At 37.5% G+C, this 23,810-nt stretch overlaps 1 protein-coding gene across 4 annotated transcripts in view; it reads left to right on the top strand.

The window, feature by feature from the left end:
* The window catches only part of GDAP2 (ganglioside induced differentiation associated protein 2), a 70,634-nt gene extending 53,198 nt beyond the window's left edge, over window positions 1–17,436 (top strand). For 3 of the 4 annotated variants that reach the window (XM_089917064.1, XM_022583949.2, XM_022583950.2), the window contains 5 exons: window positions 1,282–1,421; window positions 1,723–1,777; window positions 12,336–12,479; window positions 13,448–13,493; window positions 16,973–17,436. In XM_089917064.1, coding sequence (XP_089773190.1) covers window positions 1,282–1,421; window positions 1,723–1,777; window positions 12,336–12,479; window positions 13,448–13,493; window positions 16,973–17,091 — 504 coding nt within the window. In that variant the 3' untranslated portion in view covers window positions 17,092–17,436. The remainder of the gene's footprint in view (window positions 1–1,281; window positions 1,422–1,722; window positions 1,778–12,335; window positions 12,480–13,447; window positions 13,494–16,972) is intronic. The other variant, XM_022583952.3, reaches the window with a different exon arrangement.
* Window positions 17,437–23,810: the final 6,374 nt, after the last annotated feature.

Raw genomic sequence — 23,810 nt, forward strand, 5'->3', positions numbered from 1 at the left:
TCATATGGCTGTACTTTTTTATAATGAAAAAGATTCAAGCTAAAGACAGGGAATTTGAAGCTGAAAATGGATATCTTGATTGCCTTGGGGAGGAGGTGGTGAGTGGATAGAAAGAGGACCAGAAGCAGTCTGGCAAGAGCAGAAATAGTAATAAAAATACACACACATATACACACGGGGAAAAAAACAACTGATAATCAGTATGGCATTCATTCTCAGCATTAATAATGTGATTGATACCAATAAAAGCGTAAACCCCTGCCTTTGATTCTGGTGTGTACTTACATGGTGTTCTGGATGTTCGTGGTGTATCATTTCATATATATTGTAAAGTCCGAACCAGGTAGCAACTGGAAAGGTACTGTGTTTCCTTAGTGCCCTCCTCTGTCTGCTCTGGTAGCAGTTGGACCCATGCTAACTAATCCATGTTAGTCCATTCAAGTTAATGCCAAGGACTCCCCTGAGGAGGAATGGGGAAATAACCTGTTTGATAGTAATCCTTCAGTTGTTACCTCTTAGCTTCCTCTTTGTCATGGTTTATAGCTACACCACCGGGTCATGCTGGTCCTGCCCAGCATGATTATTATCGTGTCTCTGCTTTGTGTTTAATGTTTCTCTTAAATTTCATCCTTCTTGTAATGGCATATTCCTCTAACTGATCCAGGTCACATTAAGTTTGAGGCAGAGCAGGGAAGTGCTGCCCAGCCCACTGCCGTCTGCTCACTAAACCTGTTTTCATTTTCCTCATTCAGTTCAATGTCAAAGATGCTAACAAAATTAGCCCTCAAAGTGAGCCATGTGAGGCAGCACTTCTAATGTCCTTTTATAGTAATTCTTGGTTACGTGAGAGCCATTAGTCCGTTTCTCAGTGGAGACTGCAAAGACTTTCACTGAATGCAGGTAGAACCTTCAAGAATGATTAAAAGTCTAGAAATTCTCCCTCTAATGGTTTTGATACCGTTATTCCAGAGAGAGAAAACCTGGTAGTTGACTGAAGAGCTCTTTTGAGTATGTGAAGAGTTGTTTGAAAGGACGGAGACTGGTGGTTCTCCTCCATCACTTAGAACAAGACAGAACGGGACCATACTGTAGCATTATGTGCACTACTAAACACTGGCATGAGACACTTCCCCTGAAGATCTTTTTAAAGAGGTCCTCGTTAGTCTGAGATGTCTCTCTGCAGTGCCTGGGGCGCAGATTAATCTTCTGGGTTTTTTCTCTCTTGGCATCTGTGAAATAGACTACTGTACAAAATGATTGTTATCTTTATTTTTCTTCTAGGCTCTCTTATATTTTATCCATGTGATGGATCACATTGCTGTGAAGGAATACGTATTAGTATATTTTCACACACTGACCAGCGAATACAATCACCTGGACTCTGACTTCCTGAAGAAACTCTACGATGTTGTTGACGTCAAGTTAGTTATCTTCTCAAATTATGAAGGGGGAAAGCAGCTTTTTTCTTTCCGAGTATTAAGCAATAGCAAACATCGTTGTGTATTTTGTGAAAGGATAGTTCATGTAACTAAGATTTTTATTTTACTTAGATTGGATATTTTAATAATAGGCCCTCCTTAACTCCAGTTTATTTTGTATCAAAGTAAATTCATATGTAAACTTTTTCCTGCTTTTAAACACCTGGAAAAAGAGTTAATTGTTCATAATGGTGACTGGTTTTAGACATGGCTTATACTGACCCTCTTTTTGATTTTGAATCAGGTACAAGAGGAATTTGAAGGCTGTTTATTTTGTTCATCCAACATTTCGTTCAAAGGTAAGGTATTTTTCTTTTTAGCTAAATCTTGAATTTAAGTGCACTACATGCATATTAGGATATATTTCATCATCTTAATTCTTGCTATCACCGTTGTGACTGCTAATTTCTTTGTTTACCCTTCCTTTTTAAGTGATCTTGAGTTGTGGTCCTATTTTGGTCCCATGTAACTCCAGTATCTTTGTAGGCGACCTTTACAGGCCTTTAGTCCCTCAGTCCTTGCCTCTTCATGCTCTTTGTTAATCTGGGCTTTTTTCTGCCCTTGCTCCTGGCTAACTCCTGTTTATCCTTCAGAGCTCAGGTCAACATTTACTTTCTGTAAAAAAAACCTCTCTGATCAATCCTGCCACTAGTAGGTACTCCTGCATTATACTTCCTTAAGATTTTCTAGTCTTCCTTCATTGTTGTTTTTAATTCTAATTACTAGTTTAATTTTCTACCTTATGTGTTAGCCTGCCAGATCTCTGAGAGGTATTATATAACTATCTTGCTCATAATTACATCCCTAATATCTAATCCTGCATCTTGATTTCATCAAGATATCTAGTCCTTTGGTCCTTTTACTTTTTCTGAAAATATCTTCTTTTTTTTTTTTGATCTTTATTTTTCTTCCCTATCCAGCCTAAAACTCATGTTCCATCACTTCAGCCACTCTTGTCAATAAATAACCTATGTCTAAAATAACCTATGACCTCTTAGCCTTCCATCACACTTGCCCATCCAAACCTGATCTTGAGCTATTCCATCATTCTGCTTTCTTCACTCCTGTATCTGGGTTGCTGAGCAGTGGTGGAGAAATCATAGAGCCATGTGAATTTGGGCTTCTCAGCAGACTCGTGGGGCATTCACTGCTAGCAGTCCTTTGATGCTTCACTGAACAGTGTCCCAGCATGGCTGTGTGCTCCCCTCAAGCTCTGTCCTACCAGCAGCTCCTCACTGCAACAGATGGCCCTGCCTCATTCTTAACTGAGAACATAGAAAGCATCACTGAGGAGCTCCCTGTCTTCTCCCTCCCACCCCAAACTTACGTGTCATCTCTTCCTATCATTGCCACTGTTTATTCTATCACAGAAGTGTGTTCTTTCTTAATGAAGGGCAGTCCCTCTACCTGTGCTCTGGATCCCATAGTGATAATAGCTAGTGTTTACTAAGCACTTACTGTGTGCCAGTTCTTCCCATGAATTATCTTGTTTAAGCCTTATATCTATGAAGTAGTTAGTAGTAGTATTCCCATTGGATAGGCAAATGATGGATGCTTAGAGAGATTAAGTAACTTTTGCAAACTAAGCAACTGTAAAGTAGCAAAGGCTGGATTTGAATCTAGGCATTTGAATTCCAGAGCCTACACTCTTCTCTACACATATATTGAATATTTTCCCTGTCCTCAGGAACCTCTCTTCAGCAATTATCCTCTTTCTTATCTCCCATTTTTCTGGATCTAACTCATCAATTTTTAAACATTCTAAAGCCTCCACTTATCTCTCTTCCCCTTTACAACCAAAATTTTTTAGTGTGATCTGTGCCCTCTGCTCACCATCTCCATGTGTCATACACCTGAAATTACTCCAGTCTGGTTCAGATCCCACTCTGGCAACTAAAGCTGCTCACGCTGAAAACACCAGTAATTTCTCTTTTCCCTATACCCTTAAGCACAGTTATCACTTCTCCCTTGAAACACTTTGTCTTGGCTTCTTTGAAACTTACCCTGCCTAGTTTTTCTTCTACTTCTAGCCACTCCTTCTCAGTCTCCTTTGCGGTTCCCTCTTTTTCTGCTCATCGTTTGAGTGTTAGTGTCCCCAAATCCTCTGACTTCTTTCATTCTGTACTTCTTTTTTTTCATTCCTGTGTTTTCAACAACCCTCCAAAATATATGCAATTCCCAAGTATATGTCTGGAGAGGCAGTAAAGTCTAATGTTTGTGAAAGCATGGATTTGAGATTCAGGTAATGTAGGTTCTAATCCTACCTCTACCAATTACCAACTTGTTTTCTCAGGCAAGTTATGTAACCTCTCTGTGCTTTAATTTCATCTTCTGTAAAGTGGGGATAAGAGTAGTACCTACCTTGTGTAGTTGTCAGAAGGATGAAATTAGTTAATACATGTAAAACGCTTAAAACATTATCTGACATACAATAAACACTCAGTAAATGTTAGCCATCATCATCATTCCTGTGCTTAGACCTGATTGTTGAACTTCTGATCAAATATCTTCACTTAGATGTTTTACAGGCCCCAGAAGTTCAACATGTTGAAAACAGAACTACTCATGTCGTCATCTCCCACTCCCTCCCAAACTGCTTTTTGTATTCCCTATCTTTGTAAATGGGACCACTGTCTACCCAGATGCCTAAGTCAGAAACAAGGGAGGCATCCTTGGGTACTTGCCTTACCTCATTCTCATCATATTGCATCACTTCTGTGTGCTTACTATTGTCCAATTCTATGCCTGTGTCTTTAGTCCCACTGCCTCTACTTTAGTTCATCCCACCATCATCTCTTACCTCAAAGGATGCAGCAACAACCTAATCAGTATTCACGTTGTCCTGCCTCCAGTATAGCACTGTTCCAGGTGCCTTCAGGCCTGCCTAGTGAAATTTTCTTATAATATTAATATAAGAAGCCAAAAATATTTCCTATTTACTATAGGGGCTTTTGCAAAAGTTTGCCAACCCCTGGTCTAGGCAAAGAAAAAAAGAAGAATCTGAATATATCAGTGCAGTTTGGAGAAAAGATGACTTATTATTTGGGTATAAAATCCCAGGATTTAGTGATTTATTAAATGAGTACGGGTGAGAGAAAGGGTTGTGTCATCCATGACTCCCAGGTGTCATCAGATGTAGGGACTATGGATTGGGATGTAAATTTGAGAGCATCATCAAGTAAACAGAGCTTTAACTCTTTAAAAGTGTTATAAAATCATAGACTTAGACAGCTAAAGACAGAACCCTGGGATCAGGGAAGGAGATCAAGAAGAAATAATCAAAAAGCAGCAGGAGAACTAAGATTGGCTAATGCTGTGGAAGCCAGTGGATGGGAAAAGCATCAGAGATGGTAGAAATAGTTATTTTAAAGCACTATGGAGAAATTAAGTAAGATAAGTAGTGAAAAGTCCTTATTAAATTTCATAACTAAGACGAGTGAAGGCTTCAGTGAGAATGTTTTCCACTTTGGGATTTGTCACTGTTTACACTGCTTGGCAAGGCTTAAAAAAAAAAGTAAAATGTGTGAACAGTCAATTAAATCACTTTGTCTTTCCTACTCTTCTTTCAGTTGAGTTCTGATTACATGGTCTTATCAGATAATATATTATTAACCTTCCTAACCTTTCTCCTTATTGGAAAAGTTAACTTTGTTATGCTCAGCAGGTGGCTAATTTTTTCTTTCTATAGCACATAAGGAAGAAGTGCTTGACTATTTCCCAAAATCTCATCATCCATTTATTTTTTTATTCATCCAGTAGCTACTGAAATTTTTTCTTTAATGGAGACAAACAGAAGAGTATGTCGGTTTTTAGTATGTCTTTGCAAGAATGTCTGCTGTCCCCACTTGTATTCAGTATTGTACTGGAGGTTTTAACTAGTGTAATATGACAAGAAAAAGAAACAAAATGCATATAGATTTAGAAAGGAGTAAATAATGCTGTCTTGATTGTCATTAATAGATGACATGATTATCTATATAGAAAACCCTGTGGTATCCTCAGAAATGCTACTAGAACTGATGAGTAACTTTCAGCACAGTTTCAGGGTTTAAGATCAATATTCAAAAATCTATTCTATATATTAGCAAGAAACAAATTGAGACTTAAAAAGCAATATAATTTAAACTAGCATCAAAAATACCAAGTACTTAGGGATAAATATGACAAAAGATATGAAAGACTTGTATAATACACTGCACAAGTTATGTATACTGCAAAACATTAATGAGAGAAATTAAAGGAGACCTAAATAAATGAAGACGTATACTGTATTTATGGATTAGAAAACTGAATACTGTTAAATTGTCAATCCTTTCTAAAGCTATAGATTCAATTCAGTCCCAGTCAAAATTTCAACAAGTTTTTTTCTGTAGAAATTCAATTAAAATGCACAGAATCTAAAATAGCCAAAACAACTTTGGAAAAGAAGAACAAAGTTAGAGGACCAACACTACCTGCTTTCAATGCTTATTCTAAAGCTACAGTACTCAAGACAGTGAGGTATTGGCATGAAGATAGACAAAGACATCAATGGAGCACAATTAAGAATCCAGAAATAGATTCACGTATTTATGGATAACTGATTTTTTTACAAAAGTGCAAAGTCAGATCAGTGGAAAAAGGTTAGTCTGTTCAACAAACAATATTGGACCAATTAGATATCCATACGCCAAAAAAAAAATGAACTTTGATCTATATCTTGTATCACATAAATGTAAAACAAAACTTTTTAAACTTCTAGAAGAAAGTATAGGTGAAAAAGCTTTGTGTGACCTTGAGTGTAAAGCAAATATTTCTTAGATACAACGCCAAAAGCACAATCCATAAAAGAAATCGAACTTTATTAGAATTTAAAACTTCTGCTCTTTTAAAGATAGCTAAGAGAATGAAAAGATCAACCACAGCCTGAGAGAAAATCTTTGTAAATAAAACATTTATCTGATAAAGGACTTATCTTTAGAATATATAAAGAAATCTCAAAACTTAATAATAAGGAAACAATTTAGAAATGGAAAAAATGATTTGTGCAAAATACTTCACCAAAGAAAATATACGATGATAAATAAGCAAATGAAAAGATGTTCAGCACAATTACTTATTAGGAAAGTACAAATGAAACCAAAACGAGATATTACGTTCCTATTAGAATTGCTAAAATTTAAAAGACTGTGTATCAAATGTTGGTCAGAATGTGGAAGAACTGGAACTCCCAAATAGTGCTGATCAGAACGTTAAATGGTATAGAAAGTTTGGAACACAATTTAGCAGCTTATTTAAAGAGTTAAACATACACCTACTGTGTGATCCAGCCATTCCACTCATAGATACTTACCCAAAACAAATGAAAGCATATCCATTGCCTGTATACAAATGCTCATAGCACTTTTGTTATAGCCCCAAATTAGAAACAACCCATATGCTCATCACTGAGAGGACTGATAACCAAACTGTGGTATATCCATACAATAGAATACTACTCAGCAATGAAAAAAAGAATGAACTGTTGATATATGCAACAGCACAAATGAATCTCAGCATATTTACGCTGAATAAAAGAGGCGTGTACGTACCAGACGAGTGTCCATACTATGTAATTCCCTTCATATAAAATTCTAGGGAATATGAACTAATGTATAATTTTTCTACAGAAAGTAGAGCAGTGGTTACCTGTGGACAGGGAGGAGGGGCGGGAGGGAGGAGTTACAGAGGACCCTGAGAACCTGTAGGAGTGATGGGTATGTTAATTTTCTTTCTTTTTTTTTGTTGTTGCTGTTGTTGTCGTTGGCTGTGCCGCGTGGCTTGCGGGATCTCAGTTCCCCGAGCAGGGGTTGAATCCGGGCCACAGCAGTGAAAGCCTGGAATCTGAACCACTGGGCCACCGGGGAGCTCCCAGTGTTCATCTTCTTGATTGTGATGACGGTATCATGGGTGTATACGTAATGTCACAACTTAACAAATTTTATCCTTTAAATATGTGCAGTTTATTGTAAGTTGGGTATATCTTAATAAAACTTTTTTTTTAAACTGCATGAGATGTCACTGCACTGCCACCAGAATGGCTAAAGTTTAAAAAACTGACAATACCAGATATTACCAGTGATGTGGAGTAACTGGAATTCTCCTACAGTATAAGTCAGAATGTGAATTTCTGCGACCACTTTGAAAAAAGTTATGACAGTTTCTTATAAACTCAATATGTCTGTGACCGAGCAATTCCAATACTAGGTATTTACCCAAGTGAAATGAAATATATGTGCATAGAAAGACTTCTACAGGAATGTTCACTGCAGCATTAATCATAGCAGCCAGTGACTGCCAGCCAAGGTGTCCATCAATAGGATTATGAATAATTAAACTCTGCTGTATACTTGTAATGGAATATTTCTTGGCAATAAAAGAGAACATCGATACTACTGATATACACAACAGCATGAAGGAATCTTAAAAACGTTAATGCTGAGTGAAGGAAGCCTTACATAAAAGAGTCATGCTGTATAATTCCACTTATATGAGATTCTAGAGCAGGCAAAACTAATGCATGGTAGAAAAAAAATCGAAACAGTGTTTGCTTCTGGGAAGAGGGGCGTGAGGGAACTTTCTGGGGTGATGAAAATGTTTTGTATCTCAATAGGAGTTTTGCTAATACAAGTGTGTACATCTGTCTACCCAGCAAAAGTACACTTAAAATCTGTGTATTTCATCGAATGTAAATTTTATAGCAAACTGAACAAACACTGAACTCTAGTTAAAGATATGAATGTTGTATTTGAGGAACGTTTACCGATGTCTGCAGTTTACTTTGAGGTGCAGCAAAAAAGTAAGATGGGTTAATAGATGCATAGAGGAACAGATAGATGTGTGATGAAGAAAACTTAAGGAAAATGTTAATGATCGTCTGAATGATTTCTGTACCAGTGTTCCCTGTAAAATTCTTTCAACTTTAGTGAATGTTGGAATTTTCATCCAAATTATGAATCTTCATAATTTTTTTAATGGAAAAAAACCTTTTTTAACTTTTGTCACAAATTCAGACTTATCCAAAGAGCGTTCCTCTGTACCAGACTTACGAGAATACATAGCCACTGTTTGCTAAGATCTGACTTTAACCCCTCCTTCCCCACACAAGAGAGTCAGTGGATAGCTATCTTTCCCCTATTGGGACACCAATGGATAGACATTACCAGAAATTTCAGTGTTAGAGCCACTAGCGTTGGTTGTCCCACCATTGGAATTGCTTCAGGTAGAAGTCAGTGCAAATGGCGGGTAGGCAGAGACTGAAGAGCAGATGTATGAAGTGAAAGCCATTATGTTACCTTTCATAATATTTTGGGACGGAGAAAATGATGAAGGATTGAGAAAATAAAACCCATGTGTAATGAAATCCACCATTATTTTATACTAAATCGAAAACTGTAAATGGAGTGGTTGTAATTATAAAATAATGAGATGAAATCAAGGGATAATAAAACAATAGAATCGCTGTCCTGATTTCCATACTTCTCAGATCTTTTCCAGGGCATTCCACCCACCATGGTAAGTTGACTGCTCATATAAATCACTACTCTTTTTCTTTCTTGAAGTTCACTAATAGAACGTGAACTAATAGTATTTAAACCCACTGTTGATTCTGGCTGTAGTAGATGACTTAAGTGCATACATGTGTGAACAATCTTTTCCTAGTTTATGTTGTCTTGTGATCCCATGTTCTTGGCTGTGCATTTGTGAATAATTGGATGAAAGAGTTTCTAGCATTCACAGCATATCATAGCAGCCTTTTTTTCAAATTTTTAATTCAGTTTTTTAAAATAGTAGATACTGAGTAAAGCAAGTTTTACCTAAATAAATGTATATCTGTGACTTACGTTGTAAATAATTGAAAATTAAAAGCTGAGCTACATAAAAATAAAATGAAAAAAACTGAAGACAATGCTCTTGGGTCTCCCTGAATGGAAAACTTGTAACTGGGTTTCCACTTCTGTCTACTTTGAGTAATTTTCTCTTGCTAATGCCTAAAGAATGTAAAGGAGGTAATGGGAGAAAATGCAACAGAGAAATGTGTTTGTCTTTCAAAGAGTGTGTGCCTAAGATCACTGCCCATTCTTCCCCAACCCAGCCTTCTCTTTGAATTTACCACCACCAGCTCACCGTGTCAGTACATGCAGCATAGTCAAGAGTCCTTTCATAGAACTGTATAACTAAGAGGGACTTTAAAAATCATTGAAGTCCAACTTGCTTGTTTTGTAGATGAAGAGACTGAGGCCCAGATTGAAGTACAACTTGTTTTTGTAGAATGAAGGAATATTCGGCCATCCCTAAATAGTACTAAAGTAGTAAGTCCAGAAAGCATTTGTTAATTCTCTCAACATATTGAATTGCTTACTTTTCATGTTGAGCATTAGTTAGACCCTATAAATCCCTATAAATATGGTATTGAAGAAGAGAATCCCCACACAGGGGAATTTAGTCTATTGAGAGAATCAGCTACTACCACACAGAGTGTCAGTTATGTAGTAATATGAGTAAACACGGTGTTGTTGGAACACTTAGGGGGAAGCTGCTTCTCCAGCTTTGGCTGGAGTGTAGGTACTCAGTGAAAGCTTCCTCACAGAGGTGAGTTCTGACCTGAACTCTGAAGGACAGTTCTTAGCCAGGCAAAGAATTGAGGAAAAGGGTTTCAGGACTAAACAAGCAGCATGTAAAAAGGTACTGAGGTAAGAGACAGTGGAACACAAATACCCTGTGTAGTCCCTTCTAGTTCCGTAATTTTATACCTTTTTCCACGTAGCACAGCTCCTTGCCTGTGATAGGTATTCATGTGTTTCTTTGGGCCATTCATTGCATTTAGTACTTTTTGCCTTAGGAAGTTGTTACTATGCTTATAAGCTGGCTCCTTTTCTAGAGTCTAAGCCCCCATTAGAGGAATGGCCAGGTCGCTGTTACCCTGTATCACCTACAGCTGTGCCCAATGCTTAGCACATAGTAGATTCCCAGTCGATGTGTAACTTCTTGCACAGTGTATCTCCTGACACATCCGCAAGGTTCTTCTCCGTTCTGACTCTACAATCTTTATTTTCTTAACCTCTTCCTAGAATCTCTAAAATCTCCATGGTCTCTCCGTAGCTCTTACTAGTTTATCAGCTAACTGGTTGTAGAGCCCCTAATCTAGTTTGCAGAAGTTTGTATCAATTAGGTATATAACAGCATGTGCTTTGAAAACAAAACAAAAAAAACTGATGTGAAAAACTGGGGATTGGAGTGTAATTAAGTGACAATCTAATCTGATTTAAATTAACTCACTTGGTTCTAGAAAGGCCAAGAGCCTCCCGCCCCCTTCACCACACTCCAAATAAGCTTGGTAAGATGAGAGGATACAGAGGGTAATGTTAATATCTGAGGCCTTATAACAGTCATTGGTAGTATAGCCGAAATAGATTAGTGAGCCCGGCCATGAAACTCAGTATGAAATAGGCCTTATCTTCATTCATTCGTTCTTTTTCAAATACTTGAGAATGCATGGTCTGTCTGTACCTTCTAAAACTTTAGACCATTCTATGATTGTCTGCCAAGTACTAGGGAAATTATAGAAGTGAATATAAGAAACTACTTATATTCCTATGAAGTAAGATAAGTGCTATAAATGAGAGTTAAACATAAGGTTATGTGAATTCAGTAGAGGGGATAATCTGTTTGGAGCTGTAAGGGAGAAATAATGGTAGAGATGAGTCTCTACCGAGTCTTGGAAGTTTGGATAAGATTCTGATAGAGATAAGTGTAGTGTTGTCTCTGTTATTCCATGCCTTTTCTCATAAGTAGGTATGAAGACAGTATGTTGTATTAGGGACCAGGAATATGTGAAAGGTTTGGAGCAACCACTGGAAAACATGACAGGGTGTCAAAGAGAAATTTAAAAAACGATTGGCAAGTGCCCAAAGTGGCATGTACTGTATTTGTAATGTACCCAGTTATATACTGGAATGTATTATGCCAGTGCACTGAGAATTCATATGCATATGTTACCTTCTTCTGTAAATAAAATGAGGATAGCAGTAACATTGTACCTACCTCATAGAACTGTTGTATAAGCCGTTGGTAAACATGACTAATTATGATTGCCAGTTTGGATAGATGAACAAGAATTTGTAAATTCTAGCTATTGTTTAGCTAGAATGCCAGTATAGTTTGTCAGTATAGTTTGCTATCAAGAATTCTCTCTTTTTTTGGAACCAACAAATTTTGCAGACTAGGTTTTATAGAAAGATTGCAGTGTCATGGAGTGAAATGAGCAAAGGTGGCTCCACGTCTACAGAAGATTCACTTTGACTGAGAAAGAGACTGCATGCCAAGTGTCAACAGAAAAATAGATGTCTTAAAACTTGACAAAAATTTTCAGTCTCATTTGAAGTAATGAAAAGAGTTTATGAGATTTGGAGATGTTAACCATTTTCAGAGTACCAGTGAATCAGTTCTTCCATCAGATAATGCAGTGGTTTTGACCACAGCCCACAGTAAGAAGCATATTATGTTACATCCCAACGCATGACATGCACTGGAGCACATAGACATGTAACAGAAACTGAAGCTTCATGAGACAAAGCTCATCTTGCTACATTCCCTAGTCATTGTTGCTCTAGCATGTTTCTTTTTGTTGTTTTTAATACTGTTCACAATCCACTAAACTGATTGCATAATCCACTGATGCACTACAACCTGCACCTTGAAAAACACTGCTTATTACAAGATTTCTTTGATATCAATTTCAATTTTGAAATAGTTTTTATCTAGCATAAATTTTCAAAATCGTGTATATTTCCAACTCAGGCCACCAGCTTAAATTATTTTTTTTCTTCTATTAATCAGGTATCAACATGGTTTTTTACCACCTTTTCTGTCTCAGGACTGAAGGACAAAATCCACCATGTGGACAGCCTCCACCAGCTGTTTTCTGCCATCTCGCCAGAACAGATCGACTTTCCTCCTTTTGTCCTTGAATATGATGCCAGGGTAAGAAGTACCAGGAATTCTCCCTTACCTGGTGTATTATCTTAACTATTTTATAGTGCAAGTGCGTCTGAGCACATCATCTTTTCATTGTAAGATGATAATGCAATTAATGTGTTTTAATTGATAGTATCGTTTGACATTCTTTTCCTATGGTAACTTTAGGAAAATGCTTGATTCTAAGGGGGGCGCCTTTCCCCCAGTAAACTTTTCAATGGGAAATATTTCTGCTGTAGGTTTATAGCCAATCCTTGCTTGTACTGTCAGTTTTCCACCACCTTTGAGACACACCCCTCCCTAATTTTGTTAAGACTGAATGGCTTTTCATCTACATAAATAGAGCCAGAAGAATCTGTTGGTGTCCGACATTTTCAGCGTTAATTGTAAGCCAGGTCGCCTATCCTAGTCTTTACCCTATGAGAAGTTTCATTTTGCTAAAAGTTTGGTGTCCGACATTTTCAGCGTTAATTGTAAGCCAGGTCGCCTATCCTAGTCTTTACCCTATGAGAAGTTTCATTTTGCTAAAAGTTTGTATAAGTGACAACCAATACATTATTCCTTACAGATACATTTATGAATCTATTAAACACTAAGAAAGGACTACTCTAGAATTTCATCAAAGCTCTATTCCATTGTACTTATTCACGCTATCACTTTAGTAGTTAAAAACAGAGAAGTAACACGCTTGGCCAAAACGTTATCAATTGCCTTATTTAATTATTGCTGCATTATTGCATATTTTTATGCATGAATCAGAGAATATATTTGCAGGTTATATTAAGCTTAAAATGAATTATTCTTCCTTTATTGTACAACATATGTACAGTAAAGTAAGTATCCTACAAGACATTTTCTCTCTAACGTTTCTACGACTTCAGTTATGATTTCTGTTACACTTTATGTGAAGAGCAAAGTATTTAATGTGTTCTAATGGCTAACAAAATGTCATGTTTTGCTTTTGCACAAAGAAGATTTGTAATTGGAGTCGCTGGATCATAAATACAAAGATTGTTGAAGGTATGGGAGGCAGAAAAAAGAGCGTCCGGTTTTATTTCTTGCAGATTGCTAAAGCAGAAAATTGCCTTATTATTTTTTTGAACTATATATCACTCTTCTTAATATTTAAAGAAAAATGGATAGCTGGAAATGTGAAAGGCACTGAAAGACATTTTGATACGAAAATTTGGAATGATGATTCAAAGCTAATATCCAGATTTACCATTTATTTTCTGGTGTAGAAATATGTAAGTTAGGATGTATTGGTTAGAAAACCCAAAAGAGCAGGGGTTTTTTGTTTTGTTTTTTTGGTTTTTTTTTTTGCGGTACGCGGGCCTCTCACTGTTGTGACCCCTCCCATTGCGGAGCACAGGCTCCGGACGCGCAGGCTCAGCGGCCATGGCTCACGGGACCAGCCGCTCCGCGGCATGTGGGATCCTCCCGGACCGGGGCACAAACCCGTGTCCCCTGCATCGGCAGGCAGACTCTCAACCACTGCGCCACCAGGGAAGCCCCAAAAGAGCAGTTTTTAAGCCAACACGTTTTCTGTATACTTAAGGGCCTACAAAGCAGGCTTTCATTAAATATCAACACCGCACTCAAGCTTGGTTTTGTTTTTTTGTTCTGTGTGTGTGTGTTTTTAGTGTTTTTTTTTAATATTTTATATATTAAATACAGGCCTAATTAATAATGTGATTAATCAAAATGAAATAAAATAACCTACAATCTAACACTTAGGTCACTGGATCATCTTTCTGTACCTGTATTAGAGCTTTCTGAAACTGAGATATCAGGCCATCTATATATAAAGGCCAAAGAGAGGAATAAAAAGAGGAAAGAAACAGAAGAAGGTGTCAGGAGATGATGTGGAAAGGGCAGGCAGAGGGCAGATCCCTAAATACACTGCAGCTTTGCACATTATGCTGCGGTACTTTGGCTCCTTCGTAGTTGGTGGGGAGTGTTGAGCAAGGGAGAACTGCCATTGTGTTCCTGTTTAGAGAGATGGCTAAAAACGCAGTGTAGAGAGGGACCAGACAAGGGTAAAACTGGAGGCAAGGAGACAAATAAGAGGCTGTCAGAGGAAGCCAGAGGAGAAATGAGACTAGAGCCAGGCAGTGGTAGTGGTAATGGCAGGGGTTTGAAGAGCTTAGAGATAGTTAGAAGTAGACGCTTTAGGGAATAGAATCCACAGCATTATGGTGACTGAGCAGCCAGCCACTGGGAGGAATGAAGGAGGAAAGAAGCCTGAGGTGACTAACAAAGTTTCTGCTTTGGGAGACTTGGAGAATGGTGTCGCCACCATCCCAGAGAGGCAATTTGGAGGAAGAGCACTGGGGGGGGGGGGGGGGGGGGGCTTGGAGAAAACAGACAGGTGGTCTTTTCAGTTTGTGACACACTAGGTTTGAGGTGCCCCACGGGACACTGAGGTGAAAGGCTAGAAGGTGGTTGGATAGTACCTTGTAAAGAAAAGTTTTCCTTTGCTAGAAAGAATTAAAAATATGATTAGAGAAAAGGAAACAAGTGTGGAGTCGGTCAGTTTTATTATCGTATTCAAGTGTGCTTTGCCCATAGTCCTTTACTTGGTGAAGGTATGACGTGGTTGGTTGTTGGCAGTGAGCTTCTATTTTTCTGGGTCGTTTGTGACTTAGTGACATAAATTTTATAGGATTAAAAGGAACCTTTGGCGGTAATTAGAAGGTAATTTTTGTCTATCTGGATCAAAATGGTACTGAGACCATTTCAGAAAGGGAGCTAGTCAGCACTCTTATAGTCAAAGAAGAGAGTGTAGAGATTTACCTGGTAACAATTCTTCAAAATTCTGTGATTGTTTCCAGAAATAGAGAAAGTATTCGATTGCTCGGCAGTCTCTTCCACAGTGTGAGACTAATATAAAAGCTTTATTTCATAGCATTAAGAATTAGATTTTCCCTTCTTACTTTATCACAATTTAATGTAGATACAGGAAGCCTAGAAAAATACCGTAGTGGAATGGAATGGAGAAATCTTAAAGATGGATCGTGAACCATTTCTTTTCAGTTGAACTTCAGGATAGATTTCTCTCTTCAGGCATGTTTCTTAGGCATAGCTTCTATGCCTTTTGAGGATACTGGAGTGATTGGTTTAACAGATCCTGGTAGGAAATTCTAAAATACAAAAAAAATTTTTCATTAATTTTAGTGAAGTATCCTAAAATGTAGCCAATCTTTAGATTTGTTTCTACTGAATTTTTTTTTAACCTGGTCAGATGTATAATCAGAAAGTTAAAAAAAAAAAAAAAAGAAAGAAAGAAAAGAAAAAAAGAAGAAAGTAAGTTTTCCTAGATATTCTCTTGTTTTCCTGGTTATGGTCCCAGGATCAGTTTCTCCTCCAGAGCATCTGCTCTGAAGAATGGCAGAGCTTTTCATTCACTTAGTCACTCAAATAACATTTAACTGCCTATTATGTTCAAGACTGGATGGATTTAATGCTCCATAACTATAATGTAAATATGCCATAAAGCAATGCTGTTTTCTTCCTACCTTTCATTCTCCATATCTAACTATTATCTTACATTAATGTTAAGCATTTTTTGTTTATGGTTTACTGGAAAATAAGTTACTTGTCAAAGAAATACTTTCCTAAATAACAAGAAATGAATCTTAAGTCTCATAAATGTAATTTTGGGTCTATCTACCATAAAGCTAACTGTCTTGATTTTTATAAGATAAAGTTAGCCAAAATAAGGTCAAAAAATTTCCTTACACTGATTTATTGCTTTCTACATTTGACATTAAAGTTCTAGCATTCAATTCTCCACCTTGATCTTGAACGCCCTAAAAACTGTCATTGTTAAAAGCCTCGCCACTCAGGCATGTCATGGAGAGACTCATTTCTGCCAACAGAGTTGTAATTATTGAATTCCTTGATGATGATTTTTGTTTCATAACTCAAAGATTCGGCACACAGCAAGACAACACAGCCTAACAAAAAATTCACTTTGTTATAAAGCAGAAACTAACACACCATTGTAAAGCAATTATACTCCAATAAAGATGTTTAAGAAAAAAAAAAAAGAATCTGGGCTTTAGATTTGGATAGACATGGATTTAAAATTCAGGCTCTCCTGGTTGCCGGCTTGGTGACCTAAGGTGAGTGATGACATCTGTGTGATCCTTAGTTTCCTGTTCTGTAAAATGAGGATGTTACCTACTTTATGGCATTATATTGTGAGGTTATAAAAGGATAATGAAAGAAAAGTGCTGGTTAAGTGTCTGGCATATAGAATGTTCAATAAATGGTAATATTTTTAAATCTCATCATCCTGATTACCTCTGCCTACATTATACCAACTCTGACTGACTCCAGTGGAATGGCTCTGTTGGCTTGAGGACCTGCTCAGGGCCAGGCATGTGCTAGACATTTTCCATACGTTAGATCATTGGCTTTAAATCCCTTTCTTTTACATTCCCAATTACATTGATCTTATTATTTAATGTTCTTGTCTTTTTTTCTTTCTGCAGGAAAATGGGCCTTATTATACGTCTTATCCCCCATCACCAGATTTGTGACCTGCTATCTTTCAGTGCTACTGGTTTCTAAGGACACCACTTTCTCCAGAGATCACTACCTACTGAAGTGATATTCATTTTTGCTGTACAGCTCCAGAGAGCCTTTTGTCCCCACTCTCTGGTATTTTTTTATCGACTGTGTATTTTCTGACACATAAGCAATCTGAAAATGGTAGGCCATTCTGAACTGTGCACTTATTTTAAATTTGTATATTTGTATCAAATGAAAATGTTCACTTTTCGAGGGTTGTTAATAGAAATTGGGGAGCAACTTTTGAGTATCTTCAGTTTCCTGAAAGGACGCTGGATTCTCCATTAGACAAGCCACAATATTGTTCAAATCATCTCTTTAACATTGCACGCTTTCTTTGTGTACTCAAGTGTTTCTCAAAATATATAGAACCAATGTATGCTGACTGGATGTATTGTTTGCTTCAGACCCTGGCATTACGTTTTATACAGATAACTCAGTTATGCTAAAAGAGAATTGTCTGGGATCAAGGATGTAGAAATGTATCTGATCAAAAACATCAAAATCATCAGCAAAATATAGGTCTTAGGATTTTACCGCACCAGTGAAGACCGAGACTTAAGGACTAAAGTCCCTTAGATGGTATGTTTTAAGATTGTCACTGTTCTGGTCTCAACAGTGGGGGAAAACAAGAAGACTGTTTCTTCAGCCTTTTTCCTATCATCATAGATGGTTTGGTCTCCATGTTCAACAGGACTGCACATATTAGTACTCTTCAGTGGAGGGCGTCTCCTAAGACACCATCAGTGAGTGTTAGAGTGCCGCTTTCCCAGAGTCATGAATGCTTTTGTTTGGCTCTTAGGTCTACTTTCTCTAAGGACATTTCCTAGCAGTGTGTCTTGAGTTGCCTACATCAAAATGAAGGAAGTGTGTTGCAGTGAACAAAATTCCAGACCACTCTTGCAACTCAGGCTCTATTTGTGCCTTAGCTTGAATAAAAATTAGAATTATGCTACCTACCTCACAGAGGTATCATGAGGATAACATTTAGAAAGGGCTTTTGACGTCTTTGGATGAAAAATGCTAGGAGAGTTTGTGTGGTGGGGTGTCTTTAGTTAGTTTTTAAATGATAACAGATATCCTTGAGAGAGTGCAACAAGGCACTCCTCTTGTCTTTGGCACCTTTTGAGTGATTTCCCTTTTCTTGGGACAACAGCTGTTAGTGCAAAATGCCAACCCTGAGGACCTCCTTCCTACTTTGTCCAGAATGCCTTCTGTCCTACTCCTCTTCCAGTGCTACACTTTAACAAGAGACATATGTTAGCCATTTTAAACATTACTTCTTGGGCTTCCCTGGTGGCGCAGTGGTTGAGAGTCCCTGCCGATGCAGGGGACACGGGTTCGTGCCCTGGTCCGGGAAGATCCCACATGCCGTGGAGTGGCTGGGCCTGTGAGCCATGGCCACTGAGCCTGCATGTCTGGAGCCTGAAAACATTACTTTTGAATTAAGGTCAAACCATTATCATTTCCATCAGGGTTTCTTCATATTCCTTTTGATTCCTACATTCACTCCCCATCTCCCTCACCCCGTCATGTACACTGGCAGTTCGGAGAAGAAAAAGTAGAACTCTTCTGTTCTAATGTGCTCAGGATTGGTGCTTCCAAGGGTCCCACTCCCCTATGTCCAGATTAATTCTTCAGTGGAAATAAAAGAAACATATTTCTTCATTTATGCCAGAGAACCCCCCCATAGTTGTGTTAACCCCATCCTCTATCTTCCCATATAAACAAGAAGGGGCTTTACATTTCTCAGATAAGCAGTCTTATCTTTTGCATGTAATGGACACATTTGCTTTGTGCCAGAAATCAGAACCACTTGTTCCTTACATACACTTACTTGTTAAGGACTTCCTGTTATGTTCCCTAGGTCATCAGGTCTAGACAGCGAGTCAAATGTCTGGTATTAAGCTTCATCTCAAGCAGTACTCCTTTCATCCCTTGAGCCTTGACCTTTAGAAATCTGAAAAATGAGCTTCATCTTCTCCAGTCCATTGTTAGATCATATATGAGGTGTCATTTCACTAGGAGCAGTTGTAGAAATATGCCATCTTTTCTCTGTTAAAGCTGGACTTGGCTACCTCGCGTTGGCATCTGGCCTGAATCATTTCCTCTATAGATAATAGGGGGTGCAAGCTACTTTACTATTTGAAACGGAGCAAATTTTACAATTTCTTATAGGCAATAATTTTGAAAGGATGTCCCCTTGGTATATTCACAGCAGTATATTAATGATCAGTAACACAGGCAAGAATGTTCAATTGCTGTCTTAGGGTGTAAAGGTAGTATGGGGGACTATGTACATATCAACTGCATTTTATAATTTAATGGTGACTAAAGATAAGGTTGCTCTGCTCAGTGAAACTGAATTTGGTATGGGACCAAGTTCATGCTTTTATAGCTGTCTGAAGTGTTATGTAATGAGGGTCTTTCAACGTACTAAATCCTAGGAGGGGAACATAGTGACCTTGATATTGAAATGATAAAGTAATGTTCAATATATATCTGCCTTTGTCAGAAGGTTGGATAGCCTGGGTAACACATGCCACCTTCAAGGACACATTAGAGGGAGGATAAAGGGGTGGAGATGACCACTAGCATCTGATGTTAATTCAAAGCACCCTCAAGTCTTTAATTTAGTTAAACTTTGATCATGCCAAATGCTAGTTGAATTGAGGAAGAAACTACTTACAAAATATTAATTTAATTCATTAATTAGTTCTTGCAAGACATAATATGAATTATAAAACAAGTATGTTTCTTGCTTCAGCATATATTTTAATTCTTAATCTATATTTATTTCATTATTTCTTGATAGCAAAAATGACCTCTTGAAAAAAACTCTATTTATTAGACTCTTAAGCCTTAGAGACCAAGTGGTTGATATTTTAAAGATTTTCTTTAATATATATCTTATTTCATCGGCTGGTGCTCTATTATATTTACTTTTTGCAAAGTAATCCATCTGCAGTAGTTTGAGACTAATTAACAGAGGATTTTTAAAGTATTTTTGGTAGCATAAATGGATGTCGATTTTTGATCAAATATCTGAAATTTAAAATGATTAACATATCTCCCATTTCTAGAGAGAGATGAGTGTAATCACTGTATTAGAAAAACGTGGCTTGCCTGTTTCTGCCTGTCTTCTGTTTGCCTAGATGTTGTTTAATAAATTCAAACTGTAGGTAATGGTTTAACCATTTCTTTGCAGCAGTTCATAGGAAAGCAAGAAAGTGTAGTTAGGAGCTAAAAATCACTCTTTGTGTTTCCCCTGGTACATTGTGTATGTATGTATATAGAGTTTAAATTGCTTAATATATGAACAGAAATGATTGGAATTTGAAGTACTGGAAAGAGAAGAATTGTATGGTTCTAGGAACAGGGATTGACTATAATAAGGACCGAAAGGACTGCAAGAGAGCATGTAGACCTCTAAAATTGGAGTTAGCCAGTGAGTTTCAGATTGTGGTTCTCTTAAGTTATGGTCACCATAATCAACATGCATTAGAGTGTTTCACCTGTACTGGCGCTAAAATACTTCGTGCTATGGGATGGACTCTTGGTTTGCTATTTCCTGAGACCGTGAAGGGTAGAGGAGAGTTCTACCTGTAATCTAAATCGTACATAAACCCAGAGATTATAAGGATTGCCTAGTAGGCCTAACCATATATACGTATATGTATACATATTTACATACATATTTATGTTTATACACAATAATCTGCTTTGCTTTACATTCTTTGAATGTGGTTTAAATGGCCTATAAGTAGAGAACATAAAACAATAAATAGCCTAGTTCAAGCTTTGATTCTACCAAAATCACCCTTGAACAGATGATATCAAGGTCGTTTTAAATATTAGTGGCTCTCTTGGATATTAGTTGTTAACTTTGTTTTCTATGCTTCCAAGAACAGTATCTTTAAATCTTTTTAAGTAAATACAACATGACTTAAATGTTTAGGGCCTCTGAGTTCAAGAAGAAAAGCAGAGATATTCTCTAGGTGAATTACACTGACAAAATCATAAGTGGTGAATGTGATCTACTATTTTTGTTGAACAGTTAACACTAATACATTTTGTATACACAGTCATACTTTTTTTTTGGTAATGTGTTTTCTTAGTATAAGCACACAATCATCATAAACTGAGCCAAGACTTTGGCAAACCAGATGTTGTGGGCCAAAATATTTAAATAAGAGCTTAACATATGTAAATTATTTTAATTGCTATTGGGCAAAGGAGACCTAACAAAGTTTTGATTGATGTGATCTTAAAACTTGTTTATTCAAAATTCAGAAAGTTTTTATGAATATTTTGCACTTAAGAATATTCTTTGTTCTTTCTGAATTAGAAGTTAGATCCCTTTTAAAGAGAGTCCCACCCTATTACACATACAACCATTAAGAACCGGTTAGAGGGCTTCCCTGGTGGCGCAGTGGTTGAGAGTCCGATGCAGGGGACACGGGTTCGTGTGCAGGTCCGGGAAGATCCCATATGCCGCGGAGCAGCTGGGCCCGTGAGCCATGGCCGCTGAGCCTGCGCGTCCGGAGCCTGTGCTCCGCAACGGGAGAGGCCACAACAGTGAGAGGCCCGCACACCGAAAACAAACAAACAAAAAAAAAAACGGTTAGTAAAATGGTAATGTTTATACTGAACCCCAGGATAGGACAGTCTTTTTTGGCCATTTACACCCGGCATTTCTCTAATCACCAAAATTAGCCTACAGAGCAGTTCAAAATGCAGTGAATTTTATTGTCGACCATCTATCTCTATGGAGATCTAGACTAGTGCTTCTCAAACTTTAATGTGCATATATTAAATCAGCTGGGAATATGTTAAACCAGATTCTGATAACAGTAGGTCGGGGTGGAGCCTGGGACTCTCTTTCTTTCTTTCTTTTTTTTTTTTTGTGGGGGGGACCATGCCACAAGGCATGTGGGACCTTAGTTCCCTGACCAGGGATCGAACCCACGCCCCCTGCATTGGAAGTGTGGAGTCTTAACCACTGGACCTCCAGGGAAGTCCCCAATTCTCCATTTCTAACAAGCTCTTAGGTAGTATCAATACTCTTGGTTCCAAGACCACACTTAGAGTAAAAGAGCCTAGACCATATTTAGCTTCCATATTTTCCTTGTTTCCAGTAAAGCAGACAGAACTATCGGTGTAATTCCTTCTGTGGGCCAAGCAGTCACACATACCTCATCTCATTTAATCCTCTTACAAATCCTGTGAGATAGGTGGTGATAGAGGTTAAGTGCTGCTGAAGCCCAAACATACAAGCGGCGCAGTATAGACCAGTGTTTCTCAAGCTTGAATAATGCACATCCCCTTTTAATATGGAAAAATTCTCTTAGCTCCTCAGGTTTTGTTCATTATAATGTTACCTAACTATATATGAACATAAAGCCACATGTAAATGCCTTATGCTTATAGCTCTCGCACAACTATAAAACCAAAAGAAGTTTACAGATCAGACACAAGCAAAACTATAAAACTAATACAGTTTAGAATAACAGTAACTAAGTATGATGGATGATGGTGTTTTGCCAAAACGAAGCAGCAACATGATTATGGTACTGAGTACTGTAATACAGGTTCTTCTGTGTTTAGCATGCAACTACTACCATGTGCTATGTGGTCACTCAGTTCTCCCACTCTTTTTCTCTGTTCAAACTATTACTTACATTTGTTTAGCACATAGTGATGTTATTTGGCCTTCATCTAGCTTGAATGCATCATTTCCCTTATATTAAGTTATCCTCTGTTCTCCATAAGCTTTCCACAACTAAAGCAGAACCCGGCTTTAACTTTCAAGTAAAGACAAATGCAAACCTAGTCACTGAAACATTCTGGCAATATTTGGTTTTAAGGTAGTTATCCAGATAATTCAGAACATGAATATTAATTTTTTAGAATTTTCATCAACATGAAAAATGTCTAATTCTCATAGTAAACTCATGGATCTCCCAGCCCGCAAACACATACACAGGCTCTTAATTCCCCTTTCTCCTTCTCTCTCTCTCTCTCTCTCTCCCTCCCAACAAGGATTTTTCATGGTGTTTAATAGCATTGGTCCTTTGGCTTCTGACACACCTGGGTTCAGGCATGTTTCTCAACATTTTCTGAACCTCACTGTTTTCAGGTATTATTCAAGGATAATAATACTCATTGAATAGTTAAGAGAAATAAATGCAGTCATGTTAGTAAAGCATGCATAGTAAGTGTTTATAAATGGTAGCTGCCATAGCTTTGATTAGAAATAATAATAACTACCATTTGAGGACTTACTATGTGCCTTCAACTTTGCTAAACTCTTTATATATGTTATCTTATATATTGAGTTATAGGATTGGGGTTCAAATCCAAGTCTGACTCCAAAGCTCATGCCCTTAAAAAAATAATCTAATATAGAACATCAACTTAAGTTGCTTATTTAAAAAGTTATTTAATGTTAAATTGTATTTTCTCAAACTTTTTCTTATAAAATTAATGATGTTTCCCTGGAGGGGAAATGACTAAGGTTCCTTTTAACAATTGTGTGATGTGCTGATAATCAGATTGACACAGAATAAATGTAGATTTCTTTTAAAGGCTGTCATGCTAGGTTGTGGTCCAGTGAAGAGATACTAGGAACATTAGGCTCCACCTGTGTTCTCTTGCACATTTAAGATCTATAACTAATGGTAGCATGAGATTCTCACTGAATCTCAATATAGCTTTTTTGCAGAAAAATAATTTTCCCCCCACCAGTATTATCCTGGT

This window comes from Delphinapterus leucas, chromosome 1 (assembly GCF_059928025.1).
Source record: "Delphinapterus leucas isolate spDelLeu-1000000601 "Yukka" chromosome 1, BTC_Dleu_Yukka2, whole genome shotgun sequence".
NCBI lineage: Eukaryota > Metazoa > Chordata > Mammalia > Artiodactyla > Monodontidae > Delphinapterus > Delphinapterus leucas.